This window comes from Microplitis mediator, chromosome 10 (genome assembly GCF_029852145.1).
Source record: "Microplitis mediator isolate UGA2020A chromosome 10, iyMicMedi2.1, whole genome shotgun sequence".
NCBI lineage: Eukaryota > Metazoa > Arthropoda > Insecta > Hymenoptera > Braconidae > Microplitis > Microplitis mediator.
In genome coordinates this window covers 10,199,848-10,214,420 of record NC_079978.1, presented here as the reverse complement: position 1 = coordinate 10,214,420, position 14,573 = coordinate 10,199,848, and the positions used below count along the sequence as shown (strand labels likewise).

The following is a 14,573-nucleotide window of genomic DNA, read 5'->3' as shown; positions in this document are numbered from 1 at the left end:
GATCAAATCTTATCTATACTTTATAATAAAACTCAGTCTTCAGATAAAATTTATTTCATCAATTACATCTATCCTTATCCATAACTTCATAATTTCATTAAATAATAATAATAATAATCATCATCATAGTCAACAATAAATTTATCACTGTTTTCAAATTCAAAATTGGTCCCGCGTGACAACGAACTGCCTACTGTCCAGGAGGTGGCGTCAGCTCCGATCCTAGTAACCTCCCAGGACATAACAAATGAAACTATACTCGGCCATTTTCTCGATTGGCTTGTACGATAGAGCATCGTGCACCTCAAAAAAGCAAGATGAAGTAAGTTTCATTTGTCGACAATTTATAATCTATAATTGTCAATACAATCATTCAATAATTTGCAAAAATAAATAAATTAAAGTATTATCATGTTTAATAATAATAATTATCTTATAATCTTTTTAGGATCAATCTGTGTGCATACAGTGGATACAAAATTTATCCAGGCCATGGCAAAACTATGGTTAAAGTTGACGGAAAGGTTTGTAATAATTTAATTACTTTATATTTTTTCTTATTCTAAAAAGTTATTATAGAGCATTTGAAACAAATGTGATTGTTTTAGTTTACAATTCTTCAATGCTCGTCACAACGTATCCTGTCAATTTAACCTCAAATACTATTGTTTTTTGTTGCCAGACTTTTACTTTCCTCAACTCAAAATGTGAATCTGCTCACTTGATGAAACGAAATCCCAGAAAAGTTACATGGACCGTTCTCTACAGGTAAATTTATTATTTATCAATTTCTGTTGATTTTATTCATTCATAACGTCGATAAATGTTATTCCTACTATTTGATGAATGAATTTTCCTAAAAACGGTTATCACATAATTTTGTCCAAGCTTTTCTCTGAAATAAAAGCCCTGAATGCAAATTAAAGCACATACCTGTTGCTTTGCTCTATGAATTAGCGAAGTGCACTTCAATTTTTCGATAATTTCCATTTGTTTACGAGAAAAACTTGGACAAAGTTCCCATTTACCGTTCAAGTGCAACAAAGATAGTCCGTTCATCCTCTTGAGTGTGAGTGGAAAAACAAATGAAAACGCGTCCTAAACATTTACATTTTTGTAATTATAAAAGTAAATCAAAATAATCATGAGCATTTAAACATCATTTAGTGGAAAATATAACAACATTTTTTTTAATAACAGAGTGTGTACTAAAAAAAAAAAATGACTTAATTTATTAGGCGTAAACACAAGAAGGGTCAAGAAGAGGAACAGGCCAAAAGGAGAACACGAAGAACTCAAAAATTCAATCGTGCTATCGTTGGTGCATCCTTATCTGACATTCTCGCCAAGAGGAACATGAAACCTGAAATCAGAAAAGCTCAACGAGATCAAGCCGTAAAGTTAGTATTTTTTTTTTTTTTCCTTCAATAATAATTTAACACTCCAAAATTTTCTCTATGTTATACTTTGATTAGACATCTGTTCCTCAGACACAACCAATCACTTTGTGTTTGATTTCAGAATGTCTTAGAGTAAAAAAAAATGAGCTGCTTCACCCAGAATTGTAATTTTTTTTATAACACTGTTTGGCTTTGCGGGCTCAGACATTTTTCTTTTTATAACAAATTTGATTGTTTATTTTATTAGTAATATAAAGTTTCAATAATAATCTTTAAAATTATTTATCTTTACAGAGCTGCGAAAGAACAGAAAAAGGCCGCGAAAGCAGCAAAGAAAGCAACCGCACCACCCAAACCTAAGCCAACCAAGAAGGATAAGGCCGCTAAGGTGACGCAAAAGAGTGCGCCACGTGTTGGTGGAAAACGATAATTTTTCGGTATTAAAGCTAATAAATAATTCCGTCAAATTATTAAAACTTTCTTGCTTATAATTTACCTCACACTACGATCACTTTTTTTAGTTCTAAAAACAATTATAATTAAAATAGCAATTAAATCCAAACAATCACTTTTATTCCCTTGAATTAGTTTCCCAAAAGTTATACATATTCACAAACTGATATCAAATTCAAAAACAAAACAATGTAAGAATATTCTTACGGACGTAAGATTTGATGATTCTTTTTTATTTATTACTTATTTTTAAGCTCTTTCTTTAAAATGGATAATTTCGTAAGAGCTACATCTCTCCATGCTCGACGTTCTTGTAATTTATCCAGTGGACAAATTTCTTCAAGCTGTTTTGAAATATTATCAGCAGCAGCTCCGACGAATTTTGGTGTTGGTCCAAATGTTTGACTTACATCATAAATTGATTTATTATAAGTTTCACAGTATTTCTTCATACCTAATACAATAGTTATTAAATATTATTAATCAACAATTAACTAAAAATTACATAATATTAGAAAACTGAATAAGACCTTCTGCATTGAGATGAGCTGCTTCAAATGCACCTAAAAATGCATAACGCATTCCTAAACCTTCACTCATAACAGTATCAATGTCTTTGACGCTGATAACTCCGTCATTCACAAGTCTCCAAGCCTCATTGAGAATAGCATACCTAGTTGGAAAAAAAAAAAAAAAGATTGATTAATAATGATTAAATAGAAAGAACACGAAAAAGAAACATTATTAATATGTACTGTATTCTATTCAAAGCAAATCCATCAATTTCTCGAGTGAATACAACTGGTGCTTGACCAATTTCTGTCATAATTGCTTTGGTTTTCTCAGGAATATCAGAACGCGTCCATGGACTTGGTACAATTTCTACAAGAGGCACGTAATAAGGTGGATTCACCTGTAATGTTAATTAAATTTAAAATAAATTTATAAATAATAAACTTTAGTAAATATTTTTATCATTCGTTATCTGAATTTTGTTTTTCATCAGTTGAATTATCATTGCGACTACGTAATAGACATTGAAGTTATTAAAACAACTTTGTTTTGTTTTCATTCTTTAAATAATAATACATCAAAGATAAAATATATTTAAAAAAAAAACATACAGGATGTGATACGATAACTTGAGCACGATGTTTAAGATTTTCGCTGAACAACGATGGTTTAAATGTAGAAGTAGATGAGGATAAAATTGTATTATCGTCTACAACCTTATCTAATTCTCCGTACAACTTTTTTTTTAATTCTAAATTTTCTGGAATACATTCTTGAATGAGCTTTGCTCTTTTAGCAATTTCAGACAAGCTTGATGTACCTATTGAATTTAATTAATTAAAACAATGTGAACAAATACTTTTTAAAACATTATCAACCTGTTAACATAAATAAACATGCCTTTTATAAGCTCGAATTGTTGTTTTGCAGTAAGACTACCTCGAAGTAATCCATCAGACTCAAGTTTTTTTAGCTGTTGATTAATATCTGCTAGTGCATTATTAATTTGTTCTTGTACTATATCATAAACAGTTACTTGATACCCAACACTGGCAAATAACATAGCCCAACTACGTCCAATAAGACCACTGAAGCAAACAACATACATAATATTTATCAGAGTTATCAACAAAAATTTATCATTTAATTTACAACATACGCTGTCGCAGTTATTTAATTCATATATTTTTTTTCTCCATATAGTATGATAAATATTATATAATTCATTTTTACCTGCCAATTATTCCAATTTTTTCATTTTGAGCCATTTCAAATAAATAAATAAAAAATATTTTTCAACTTCAAGAAAAATTAAGTCCGATCAGAACGACTATTGAATCGTAACTAATTTTAATTTCTTGCAACTATATTCTCTTATTCCCCTTCTATCGCTCTTGATTACATATATACATGTATGTCAGTATGTCATTTATCAGTTATTTTTCGTCTGCGCATTTTTTTTATCTTTTCTTTTGCTAAACTGTAAATAGATAGTAATAGTATTAAAAAAATGCTATCATAGATATCAAGATATTTAAAAATAACTATTAATTTTTATTAGATCCAAAGTAGAACAGAGACAACTTTAAGATGTTACAAAGACGTCTTTTAAAAGGACAAGACAAATTTTTTTTTTGTTTCGAAGCCGTTTCTTATATAAATAAGACATACAGATGTTGGTCCTAAGAGTCATAGAAAATTTGTGTTCTTTTTTCCATCCCAAAAAAGTCATTTCAATTAAAAAATCATTTAGATAACTTGACTTATTTGGAATTTACTTTTTGTCATCACTTGAGTCAAGTATTTTAAACAGATATTTTTTTGGTGACATAAATTCCTGTTTATTTTGTCAACATATTGGTGCCTTATCAATAGATCAAAAAACAGCTTCAAAACACACTGCTATCTTATAGGTGTCACAAAGCCCAGTGTGCTACTTGGGTATATTTATTCAATTTAAATTCAACTGTTTAAAATATTCCATCAAGTTTTTGACAACTGAACTTCGAAAAAAAAAAGTATCAAAGATTATTTATGAAGTGACGACTATTCGTTTGTTAATTTATGACACAATAAGTCATAATTTACGATAGCGTTTTTCTGAGTGATTTAATTTAAAGGTTAATTATTTATCATTATTATACAATAATATTAAATATTATTCTATCTTCATTAGCTTGTTGATTCATAAAATTAATTACAAATGACTTTTAGTTATCAAAATTAAAGAACAAAATATTTATCATGAAAATTGGTCACTGGCATCTTATCATTTTTTTTCGTAAGTCGTATTTTTATTTTTGTTAAATTTTTTTTTTTTAACAATAATTAAATAAAAATAAATTAATTATTTAACAGCAATTCATTTTGGAGTGTTAGCAGAAAATTTAACTACCATTAAAAATGTAGAAGTAACAACTAAAAAGTTCGTCCAAAATATTATGAAATTACAACCTGCGATCAGTTTATCCCAACGTATGTTTCATCATTAATATTTTTAGGGTACCTTTATTCTAAATCTTATAATTTAATTACTCCATTATAGCTGAAATAGTTAATAACTCATTATTACTAAATCATTGGAGGAAACATATACATCATGGTAAAAGACATCGTAAATCAATAGAAAACTCAAGGAAACGTCATGTATCATTATTATCAACTCAAAAAAATAATAATTTATCTATCGTTTTACCAATGAACTGGAAAAAAAATAAATTAAATATGTCATCATCTTTGACAAAAGATCCCCAGCAAACCATAGCCAATCTTATCCAACGACTTATCAATTTAAATCACATCTCAAGTTTCTTATCAACACATTCACCCATTAATAACAAGTCTCAAATAATTAACACTGAGAATAATCATCATGATGAAAATAATATTACAAATGCCATCGTTAATCACATATCGAATTATTCTGGTAATTTAATTATTTAAATGTTAAATAATCTAAAGTTAATATTAAAAAAAAAAAAATCATTTTCAATGAAACATTTTTATAGATTTGCCAGTAACGCCAAATTTATTCAAAAAAACTTATAAATCATGCAATCCGGCAAATAATTCAAGCAATGGATTGTTGTGCAACGAATATCATTTTTCAAATTTTTCAATCTTCAAAACCCCACTATCATTGAAAGATAATTTAACAACTCCAAGTAGCTTTTTAGCTCGACTCTCAATTTTAAACGAATCTCTCAATAAATCTGAAGATTTAAAATTAAACCAACAGTTTACTAGCGATCCTTTAAAAATATTTAAAAAAAAATTGCCACTAGTTACTTCAGAAATAATAAATGCAACTACTGTTAGAAGTAGTTTCATTATTATTGATGAACTTGGGTTTTTTGGAGATCCTATTGAAGATACTCCAGACGTCAAACCAAAAGAAAGTTACCACTCACGACCCTCATCTATTTTTGATTATATTTTTGGTGAAAATAATGACAAGACTGCGCCTGAAATTGAAAATCAATTGAAACATGTTGATTTATGGAACATGGAAATAAACAGAACTGAAAGAGTTGAACCTGAGTCATTTACTATGAAATTTAAACTGATTGGGGATAATAATGGTTAGTAAAATTTTGTTTTTTTGTGTGATAAGTAAATAAATACTTCGTAATGCTCATCAGATCATTACTTACCGTCTTGGAGATCTAACAATAATGTTTACTCGTCTAAAGTCTCAGAGCCACAATATAATTTACGAATGAATAAAAAAAATGTTGAAGAAAAAATGAAGAATAATTATATTCCTTTACGGAGCATTAAACAACCAAAATCAAAAATATTGAATGAAGCAGATTTTCAGTCCGCATTTCTGTCGACATTTTACAGTATATTTAAAAAATAAATTACTTATACCCAAGTAGCACACTTGCCTTTGAGACATCTATAAGATATCAGTTTTTCTATTAGAAATATATTTATTTAGAAAAAATAATTAGATGAAGTTACCCAAATAGCACACTTGCCTTAGTGGCATCTATAAGATATCAGTTTTTAGGCTACTCTTTGACATATCGATAAGGCACCAATATGTTGACAAAACGATCAGAAATTCATATGACCGAAAAAATATCGACTAAAAAGATTTGACACAAGTGACGACAAAAAGTAAATTACAAATTTAGAGCGATCATAAAGCACCCTCAGCGCTTTCGCGCTTGAGGTGTGCAATAGTGGTAAAATAAGTCATCTAAACGACTTTTTAATTTACATAAAACAGGAAAAACAACACAAATTTTATCTGTCTCCGGAACCAACATTTGCATATCTTATTTATACCTAAAAAGGTGACTGAGACAAAAAAAAATTTGTCTTTTCCTTTTAAAAGACATCTTAAAGTTGTCTCTGTGCTACTTGGGTAATTTAAAATATTAATTCTTATAAATTAATTGACTATATTTTTTTATCAAAGTTTCAATAGCTATGTGTGGAATTTTTTTTGCCATCGTAGTATGGTGGAGAAGATTTTCAATTATTAAAAAGTCAAATTTCACAACAATAAGTGACTCGGTGCATTTACCGCCAACACCATCGTCACCATTAGCAGCTCAACGAGCTGGACAATTAAGAGTATAATTTATTAAACAATAATATACATGTTTAAATACAACAGAGTAAATGTATTGATCTACTTATAATTATTTATTTTTTTATCAATTTTATTTATACATAAAAAAAAATTATTATTTTTATTATCTTTATATTTTTTTTAAATTCACAGTACTTTAAAAATAATAATAATTTAATGCCATTAAATTTAATTAATAAAGTAAAATATAGATATATACAGACGATAATTTAAACTTTTTACCGGGGATTTCCCGATGTAAATTGTTGTCTTTCCTTTTAAATCCCACTCTTTAAAAAACGACTGACAAATACTAGCGACTTCGTGAAACCAGACGATTTCATTGGTCAATCATCCTACGTTTATAATGCCAAGTACCGGGGAAGAACCTGCAGTTTTTATAATCACAAGGTTATTCATGACGTATAACCGCTGATAACTTGATCATACAAGAATATGGTAAGTTATTAAACAACAGTTTAACTGTCAACATTATTAACTTCACTATTAACTGCAATTTATATTTATTTTATAAATTATACTTTAATATCAAAAGTTTAATATCTCAGTGCATACAAACATCAACTCTTATACTTAATTATTAATTTTATTGTATACAAAAAATTTAATATGCCTGTTGCTTATAAAAATATAAATGCATTACAATCATTATTAACAGATTTATCAAATTATTATCAGTATAGTCCGGGTAAATGTTTTAATAATTTAAAAATAAAGTTTTTAATATTCTAGCCTCTATCACGTGTTTCTTTGTCTATATATACATATAAATATAACATCCAATGATCGACTTGGTCAATTCAACTACAAGGATTCCCCTTGTTTTAAACTAATGCGCAGTATCTTACTAAAGAAAAAAAAAAAAAAAAAAAAAAAACAATAATGATTATCAGATTGAAATTGATTACGATCGTGTATAAAGTATAATAATTCACGACAATGAGGTTATATATACATTTTTTTTATTTGCAGACTCAGCGATGGTTACAGTAAATAGTCCTTACCAAAGTTCGACAGCATCTCCGTCAGTAGAAAATATGGAATCACCTTTGTCTACAGTCTCTCCTCTGAGAGAAGAGGATAATTTTACAATTAATATTAATGAAAATTTTATGTTTGACAGTAATATAGGTAAAATTATAAATTTTATTTAACAACTGCCATTTAATTTAATAGTAATTATATTTAAATTTATTATAAATATTTATTATAATTATTGTAGAAATGGAATTAGGTATTCCAGAACTTGTTATTCTCGAACAGCCGATAGACAAATTTCGATTTAGATACAAATCCGAAATGATGGGTACGCATGGTAGTCTTGCTAGTGCAAACTCTACAACTAGACGAAAAAAAAATGCTCCTACAGTACAGGTGAATTTTTAATTTTATTTAAATATTTTAGTCAGGCATTAGGGTAGAGATACCATTTGTGGCTACCGCTACATTTTTTGACATTAAATACTTTATTTTAATTAATGAAAAAGTGTAAAATAAAATTTCCATTTTAATAGTGGAATAAAATTATCTTTAAACATATTTAAAAAATTAATTACGTTATTGCGTCTTTTACAAATTATTTTATTAAAATTTTTCAAGTGTCTAAACTGGCCAAAAACGGTATCTCTACCTTAAATAATTTAAAATTTTTTTACACTATTATTTCTTATTATTAATTTAGCTCCGAAATTTTTCTGGAACTGCAATAATACGTTGCATAATAGTCACAAAAAATGAAGAGAAGAGAATACAACATGCTCATCATCTTGTAAAAAGAGAAGGTAACAGTGAGACTGATCGTCCTTATGAAGTTCCAGTTGGCCCGGAAAATGATTGGACTGCGACGTAATTATTTATTAAAAAAAAGTTTTAAAAAAGATTAAATATCAATTATTTTACAATGCAAATTTATTTACTAGGTTTCATGGAATGGGCATTATTCATACGGCTAAAAAACACATTAAAGATGAATTAATTAAAAAATTGAAAGCAGAGGCTCTTGAACGAAATCGACGCACAGATCCCACTATAACTACTCTAAATGTTCGAGAAGAAACGAAAATTAAAATGGATGCAGAGAGTGCTCAAAAATGGATGGATTTGAACAGTGTTGCATTATCTTTCCAAGCATTTGTTCTAAATGATAATGGAGTTATGACACCTCTTACTGAACCAGTTTATTCTTGTACAATTAATAACCTAAGTAAATGAATTAATATTTATAATATTTTGATGTTCATTGAGAAAATAATTATCTAATAAATTTTTTTATGTATTTTTCAGAAAGTGCCTTAACGGGAGAATTAAAAATCTGTCGTATTGATAAATATGTTAGCAGTTGTGATGGTAATGAAGAAGTATTTTTACTTGTTGAAAAAGTTGGCAAGAGTAAGTTGATTGTATTGATAGATTAATAAAAATTTAAACTAAAGTTAATCCGATTGTTATTTTTTTGCAGAAAATATAAAAGTAAAATTTTTTGAAGTAGATTCTAAAAATAATGAAATCTGGTCTGCATATGGCCGTTTTTCTGAGCTTGATGTTCATCATCAATATGCTATAGTATTCCGTACACCGCCGTATAAAGATCGTGAAATAACATCCCCACGAGAAGTATTAATTCAATTGGAACGTCCAACGGATGGTGATTGCTCTGAACCAATGAAATTTACGTATAAACCATCGGATAGTATTTTAACCAGAAAACGACCGAGAATGTCTTATTCTGAAAGTTTTGATTTTGGTGATTCAATTCTTCCTGATACGACAATGTCTAAAAATGTATTTGCTATGTCATCAGACAACCCAACACCCAGTGATTTATCAGCAGAACTTAAAAAACTTGCCTCAGAAAAATTACCTTCTGATGATTACCGCGACTTCCTAGAAAATATAGATCTTGGAGAATACATAGAGCTGGCAAAAAAAGATAGTTATGATGACAGTAATGATGGAGATTTGTGTACCGATGGTAAAAAATATATTGATAATTTAGATGGACCTAATTATGCGATGAATGTATTAAAAGAAGCACTTAAGCAAGATAAAGACAGTAACGACGTTAGAAAATGTTTAAAAAAACTATTGGTAGAACGTACATTGTATGGAGATACCCCGCTTCATTCTGCTCTTCGTCATGGTAAACGTGAAATAGTTAAACAAATTTTAAAAATTATGAGCAGTGCACCAGAATTCAATAGTCTCATTGATATGCAGAATGCTGCTGATAAAACCCCATTACATTACGCCGTTATGCTCAATCAACCGGATATTGTGCGTACTTTATTATCACTTGGAGCCAATCCAAATACCAGTGATAATCATGGTTCGTATCCACTTCATGAAGCTGTTAAAAGACCACAATCTTGGGAATGTGTTGATGCACTTTTAGAGGCAAAAGCTGATTTTAATGTAAGAGATGACACGGGTTGGACTCCACTTCAATTAGCTGCTGAAAATGGTTCCTTACGAGCTATTGATTCTCTTATTAAAGCTGGTGATGATGTCAATAGTACTGAAAGATCTTTTGGACGAACAGCTTTACATATTGCCGTTGAAGGTGGACATATTGAAGTCGTTAAATATCTTTTAGAGAAGGTAATAAAAATTTTATTAAATAATAAGTCATTTATATAAAATGTAAATATAATTGATGTAAATTTACAGACTAAAATTGATGTGGATAAACCTAATCTTGGTGGAAATACAGCACTTCATTCAGCAGTGGTAAATACTGGATCTAGAGCTAAAGAATTGTGTGCAATTCTTATAAAACATAATGCTAATCCCAATATACCAAATGGGCATAGTCATATTTATGATAATGACGATAATGATGAAAGAGAAACACAAAGTCGTTTACATGAGCCAGAAATTAATCTTTTAAATAAAGAAACGAGGATTAAACAAGAAATCGAAGATGATGATCCATCTCATGGCCAAACATCCTTTGATTTAGCTTATGACAACGAGGAGGTTGGTTTTATTTCTTTGATTTTGATAATTCAATTATTTTTAAAAAAAGAATAATTAATTTGATTGTAAATTCATTTATTTGACAGATAAGAAACCTGTTAAATGGAACAGATAGAGAGAAAAGGAATAATACATCAGCGCATAATATTAAAGAAGAAGAAGAAGAAGAAGAAGGAGGTGAGGAAGAAGAAGAAGATGAACCAGAGGAAGAAGAGACAACAGAAACATCTGATATAGAAAAAGAAAAAGAAACAATCACTGAATGGTTAGATGTTGATCAAATGGCTAGACTTGGGAATATATTAGACAAAAATGATGGATGGAAACCTCTTGCCAAAAATTTGGGTTGTGATTATCTATGGTCTTCATTAGATACACGTGGAGCCAGTCCAGCATTAGCTATTCTTAGTTACGCTGATGTAAGTTTAAAAATTCTTTAAATTTTTTCTTATTAATACTATTAATTTATTTACTAAATTGACGTAATAATTGATTTTTAGGTCCAAGGAAATCTCACAATGCCAAAACTTTTAAATTTGTTACATCAAATGAAACAAACAGAAGCAGCAACATTTATTGAAGATATAATCAATAATCATAATCGTAGTCATTGTTAATTATACATATTTATTGTCACATCATGATTTTAATTATTATTTTTATACAAAGAATTGATATATTGAAATGTTTCCATTATACTTATTGTAATTTTTATTACAAAGATTAAAACAATCAAAGTACTCAATAAATTTATTTCAGTAAAAAAAAATATTTAAATTTATTTTATTATAAAACGTTGGGTGAAATCCATTCAAAATAATAATTATTTAATAATTGAATATTTTATGAATAAATGTCCTAGTAGAAAAAGGAACGTTTCATTGTAATTGAGCAAACAAAAACCAGCATGTCTACCAACACAACAAGCGGAATTTTTTTTTTAACATATGTCAAACGGTAAATAAATCAGCTGATACATCGTGCGACGTACAAAAGCAGCGTATAGAGTGTAGGATTAAAAAAAAAAACCTATTATTATTAACAAATACAAAAATAGATAATTAAGAAATGGGACGAATAGTGTATGCAGAAGAGTGTTTATTTAATTATTTAGAATCTTTAGCTCAATCAGATGCTTACACCGTTGGACTTATTTTAGGACAGGTTGGAATTTTTTTTGTTTACTCTTTAATTTATTTTATCATTCCAGCTGTTTCGTATATTTATTATCAATTAATAAATTTAAAACATTACCTTTAATTTTATAAATATTTTAGAGTACCGGAGAAACTGATTATGTGATACACTTAGCACGAACACCTCCACCAGCATCAAAAGACGTTATCGAAGAGACTTTGATAGGTTCGACGACGAATCTTCATCAAGAATCACCGGTTCAGTTTATAAAATCAATTAAAGATGTGCCCAGCAGTTGGGTCGCAGATCATGCAAAACATGTATGACATTCAGGGATCATCAAAATTTTTTTTTTTATTCTGATTTTATAAACACGAATTAGTTGTTTAATTTTTTTTTTTTTTAGGTAACACGAATGTTACCAGGTGGTATGTGGGTTCTTGGAATATTTATTGTTGGGCCGGATGATTGTTTAAATAACAGTGACTCGACTCAAAGACTGAGATCAATTATTACGACAATACATCAAAATTTAGAATCCGATCCATATCTATATGGCAATAATCCACATGATAATATTATTCTTGCGTATAATAGCAGAACTAAAAGGCAATATTTTATATTTATTAACATTTAAATATGATTTATTATTAATTTTTACTATTCTTATTGATAGATTTTCATGTAAATCTTTTGAAGCTAATGGTAATGGATCATTAAAAAATGCAGAAGTTAAATTTCAATCAAAGATAACTAAGTGGTATCAATTAGATACTCATGTTGATTTTGATCAGATGTATCCAGTAATAAAAGATCACGAGTCTGACTCATTAAAAAAACAACTTCAAAATATTCTTGAAGATATTTCAAATAAAATAGGATCGTCGATTGTTGTACTTGAAGGTGAATCAATGTCTCTTGATGATCCTATTGAGATTTTAGGAGAAAAGAAGAAGAAAGACAGACAAGAATCTAAAAGTAATGACACTAACTTTAACAATAGAGTTCTTGAAGCCGTTATTTACATTCCAAGTGTAAGAAAAATATTTTTAACTAATGTAGATATTTTAATTGAAAGAGTATATGATTAATTACTATGTGGGTTTACAGTTGCCTAACAAGTCCACGAGTTTAGAAATAAAACGAACGAATTTCTGTGCGTCTATTCGGTTACAAGGACGATTGATTAGTAGAACTTTTGTTCATCAATCATCAACAATTGGTGAAGCTGCAAGTGCAATAAAACATGATATCATGAGATCAATGACCAGTAGATTAGAGATGCACGCTGATAGTTTAATTGAAGAAGAAAATGGTTTACCAGAAGGTAAAATTGGTAATTATATAGAAGTGGGGCTGCCTACATTTTAAGGCCATGCTCAGACAGTGCCCCCGACTTTAAAATTTCAATGGCTTTCAATTGTCATAACCGTAGTCAAATTTTATTAATTAATTAAAAAAAAATTAAAACTTTAATTGAAAAAGGGAGAACGTAGTCGTAAATTCGTTAAGATATAGGTTAAAAAAAAAATTACTTGAAGTTAACATCAATTGGGAGCTGAACGAAATTTGTAAAATAAATTACAGTAAAATCATCATGTTAATTTTATAATTCGAATTTAAAAATTTTGTAGGCTAAAATTTATTCAACAAATTTCATTTAACTTCTGATTGATAGCAACTGCAAGTAATTTTTTTGAAATTCTATATCCCGGTGAAATTACGACTACGTTCTCCTTTTTTCTATTAAAGTTTTATTTTTTTTTAATTAATTGATAAAATTTTAATACGGGTATGACAGTTGAAAATCATTGCATATTTGTAAAAAGTGGGGACACTGTCTGAGAATGCCCTTATTTTTTTTATTTGAATAAAAAAAGAATTTATTCATTTTTTACTTTTAGACAATATCACACTCCATGAACCACCACGAAGAGTACTTGTTGCATTACCAAAAAGTAGGATAACTTTATCGGACTACTTATTCCCCGGTGAAGGTCCTCAAGAAGCTCTAATATCACTCCAAGAGCTTTTAGATCTTGAGGTACAAGAAAGTAATGTTCAAAAAGATTTTGAATTACAAGCAGATCCATCTGAATTTTATTCACAAAATGAAATAATTACTGAACCTACTGAACAAAAAAAATATTCCGATAATAATCACTTATTTTTATATATGTCCGGGTTAATTGTGGCATTAATTATTCTCATTATTTCCATTTTAATACACTATTTTTACTAATTTGACAAAAGTATAATTATCATTTATTTTGTATTGATAAAATTATGAAAAATAAATAATTAAATATATTATTGACAAAATCGCTCTTATAGAGCTCTCTTTACATATCACACAATTTTAAATTTTTAAATAAATCTAAATCCTGCTGTTGTTTATTTTTCTAATTATATTTTTACACTGTTATTTGTAAATAAAATTTGTAATTTTATTAAATTTTTTAATAATATCAAAAATAATACACAAGGTC

The 14,573-nt window shown here is 28.4% G+C and overlaps 5 protein-coding genes and 1 non-coding gene across 10 annotated transcripts; 5 read left to right on the top strand and 1 right to left on the bottom strand.

Moving 5' to 3' along the window:
* Window positions 1-168: 168 nt before the first annotated feature.
* On the top strand, window positions 169-1,876 carry LOC130675658 (60S ribosomal protein L24). The gene is made up of 5 exons (XM_057481470.1): window positions 169-322; window positions 449-524; window positions 683-768; window positions 1,239-1,400; window positions 1,695-1,876. Exons 1-5 carry the CDS (start codon window positions 318-320, stop codon window positions 1,828-1,830), a joined length of 465 nt encoding a protein of 154 aa, XP_057337453.1. The 5' UTR covers window positions 169-317; the 3' UTR covers window positions 1,831-1,876.
* LOC130676808 (small nucleolar RNA SNORA79) lies at window positions 1,474-1,610 on the top strand. The gene has a single exon (XR_008991491.1). It is a non-coding gene; the product is annotated as a small nucleolar RNA SNORA79 (small nucleolar RNA).
* An 80-nt stretch (window positions 1,877-1,956) lies between the features above and the next one.
* LOC130675657 (lambda-crystallin homolog) lies at window positions 1,957-3,759 on the bottom strand. The gene is made up of 6 exons (XM_057481469.1): window positions 3,600-3,759; window positions 3,267-3,454; window positions 2,978-3,186; window positions 2,609-2,766; window positions 2,384-2,526; window positions 1,957-2,307 (listed from the first exon to the last, which is right to left on the bottom strand). The coding sequence occupies exons 1-6, from the start codon at window positions 3,632-3,634 to the stop codon at window positions 2,093-2,095; spliced, it is 948 nt and encodes a 315-aa protein (XP_057337452.1). The 5' UTR covers window positions 3,635-3,759; the 3' UTR covers window positions 1,957-2,092.
* A 40-nt stretch (window positions 3,760-3,799) lies between these two features.
* On the top strand, window positions 3,800-7,250 carry LOC130675654 (protein PF3D7_1417600-like). 3 transcript variants are annotated; one of them, XM_057481464.1, is made up of 8 exons: window positions 3,800-4,486; window positions 4,581-4,647; window positions 4,725-4,841; window positions 4,912-5,292; window positions 5,375-5,947; window positions 6,008-6,211; window positions 6,796-7,003; window positions 7,154-7,250. In XM_057481464.1, the coding sequence occupies exons 2-7, from the start codon at window positions 4,611-4,613 to the stop codon at window positions 6,957-6,959; spliced, it is 1,476 nt and encodes a 491-aa protein (XP_057337447.1). In that variant the 5' UTR covers window positions 3,800-4,486; window positions 4,581-4,610; the 3' UTR covers window positions 6,960-7,003; window positions 7,154-7,250. The 3 variants fall into 3 exon arrangements, with proteins under 3 accessions (XP_057337447.1, XP_057337448.1, XP_057337446.1); XM_057481465.1 differs by having other exon boundaries at window positions 6,059-6,211; window positions 6,796-7,168; XM_057481463.1 differs by having other exon boundaries at window positions 6,796-7,168.
* Window positions 7,251-7,268: 18 nt separating this feature from the next.
* LOC130675652 (nuclear factor NF-kappa-B p100 subunit-like) lies at window positions 7,269-11,716 on the top strand. Of its 2 annotated transcripts, none has more exons than XM_057481461.1 (10): window positions 7,269-7,410; window positions 7,945-8,103; window positions 8,195-8,346; window positions 8,654-8,817; window positions 8,892-9,175; window positions 9,256-9,360; window positions 9,431-10,569; window positions 10,639-10,947; window positions 11,034-11,366; window positions 11,448-11,716. In XM_057481461.1, exons 2-10 carry the CDS (start codon window positions 7,953-7,955, stop codon window positions 11,562-11,564), a joined length of 2,754 nt encoding a protein of 917 aa, XP_057337444.1. In that variant the 5' UTR covers window positions 7,269-7,410; window positions 7,945-7,952; the 3' UTR covers window positions 11,565-11,716. The 2 variants fall into 2 exon arrangements, with proteins under 2 accessions (XP_057337444.1, XP_057337443.1); XM_057481460.1 differs by lacking the exon at window positions 7,269-7,410 and adding an exon at window positions 7,430-7,660.
* A 182-nt stretch (window positions 11,717-11,898) lies between these two features.
* On the top strand, window positions 11,899-14,406 carry LOC130675656 (protein odr-4 homolog). 2 transcript variants are annotated; one of them, XM_057481466.1, is made up of 6 exons: window positions 11,899-12,111; window positions 12,225-12,404; window positions 12,491-12,693; window positions 12,761-13,118; window positions 13,195-13,420; window positions 13,989-14,406. In XM_057481466.1, exons 1-6 carry the CDS (start codon window positions 12,016-12,018, stop codon window positions 14,324-14,326), a joined length of 1,401 nt encoding a protein of 466 aa, XP_057337449.1. In that variant the 5' UTR covers window positions 11,899-12,015; the 3' UTR covers window positions 14,327-14,406. The 2 variants fall into 2 exon arrangements, with proteins under 2 accessions (XP_057337449.1, XP_057337450.1); XM_057481467.1 differs by having other exon boundaries at window positions 11,900-12,111; window positions 13,195-13,411.
* Window positions 14,407-14,573: the final 167 nt, after the last annotated feature.

What these genes read in the sequence shown, in the direction of transcription:
- LOC130675658 (XM_057481470.1), top strand. An exon ending in TGGTTAAAGTTGACGGAAAG is followed by an intron (nt 525 to 682) that starts GTTTGTAATAAT and finishes TTTTGTTGCCAG; the next exon opens with ACTTTTACTTTCCTCAACTC. An exon ending in CAACGAGATCAAGCCGTAAA is followed by an intron (nt 1,401 to 1,694) that starts GTTAGTATTTTT and finishes TTATCTTTACAG; the next exon opens with AGCTGCGAAAGAACAGAAAA.
- LOC130675657 (XM_057481469.1), bottom strand. Translation starts at nt 3,634, where the DNA reads ATGGCTCAAAATGAAAAAATTGGAATAATTGGCAG. An exon ending in ACAATTCGAGCTTATAAAAG is followed by an intron (nt 3,187 to 3,266) that starts GCATGTTTATTT and finishes TAAATTCAATAG; the next exon opens with GTACATCAAGCTTGTCTGAA. An exon ending in AGCTCATCTCAATGCAGAAG is followed by an intron (nt 2,308 to 2,383) that starts GTCTTATTCAGT and finishes CTATTGTATTAG; the next exon opens with GTATGAAGAAATACTGTGAA.
- LOC130675654 (XM_057481464.1), top strand. Translation starts at nt 4,611, where the DNA reads ATGAAAATTGGTCACTGGCATCTTATCATTTTTTTTC. An exon ending in TCACATATCGAATTATTCTG is followed by an intron (nt 5,293 to 5,374) that starts GTAATTTAATTA and finishes ACATTTTTATAG; the next exon opens with ATTTGCCAGTAACGCCAAAT. An exon ending in ATTTCTGTCGACATTTTACA is followed by an intron (nt 6,212 to 6,795) that starts GTATATTTAAAA and finishes TTTTTATCAAAG; the next exon opens with TTTCAATAGCTATGTGTGGA.
- LOC130675652 (XM_057481460.1), top strand. Translation starts at nt 7,582, where the DNA reads ATGCCTGTTGCTTATAAAAATATAAATGCATTACAATCATTATTAACA. An exon ending in TTAAATATCTTTTAGAGAAG is followed by an intron (nt 10,570 to 10,638) that starts GTAATAAAAATT and finishes GTAAATTTACAG; the next exon opens with ACTAAAATTGATGTGGATAA. An exon ending in CTATTCTTAGTTACGCTGAT is followed by an intron (nt 11,367 to 11,447) that starts GTAAGTTTAAAA and finishes ATTGATTTTTAG; the next exon opens with GTCCAAGGAAATCTCACAAT.
- LOC130675656 (XM_057481466.1), top strand. Translation starts at nt 12,016, where the DNA reads ATGGGACGAATAGTGTATGCAGAAGAGTGTTTATTTAATTATTTAGAA. An exon ending in TTGGACTTATTTTAGGACAG is followed by an intron (nt 12,112 to 12,224) that starts GTTGGAATTTTT and finishes TAAATATTTTAG; the next exon opens with AGTACCGGAGAAACTGATTA. An exon ending in CCGTTATTTACATTCCAAGT is followed by an intron (nt 13,119 to 13,194) that starts GTAAGAAAAATA and finishes GTGGGTTTACAG; the next exon opens with TTGCCTAACAAGTCCACGAG.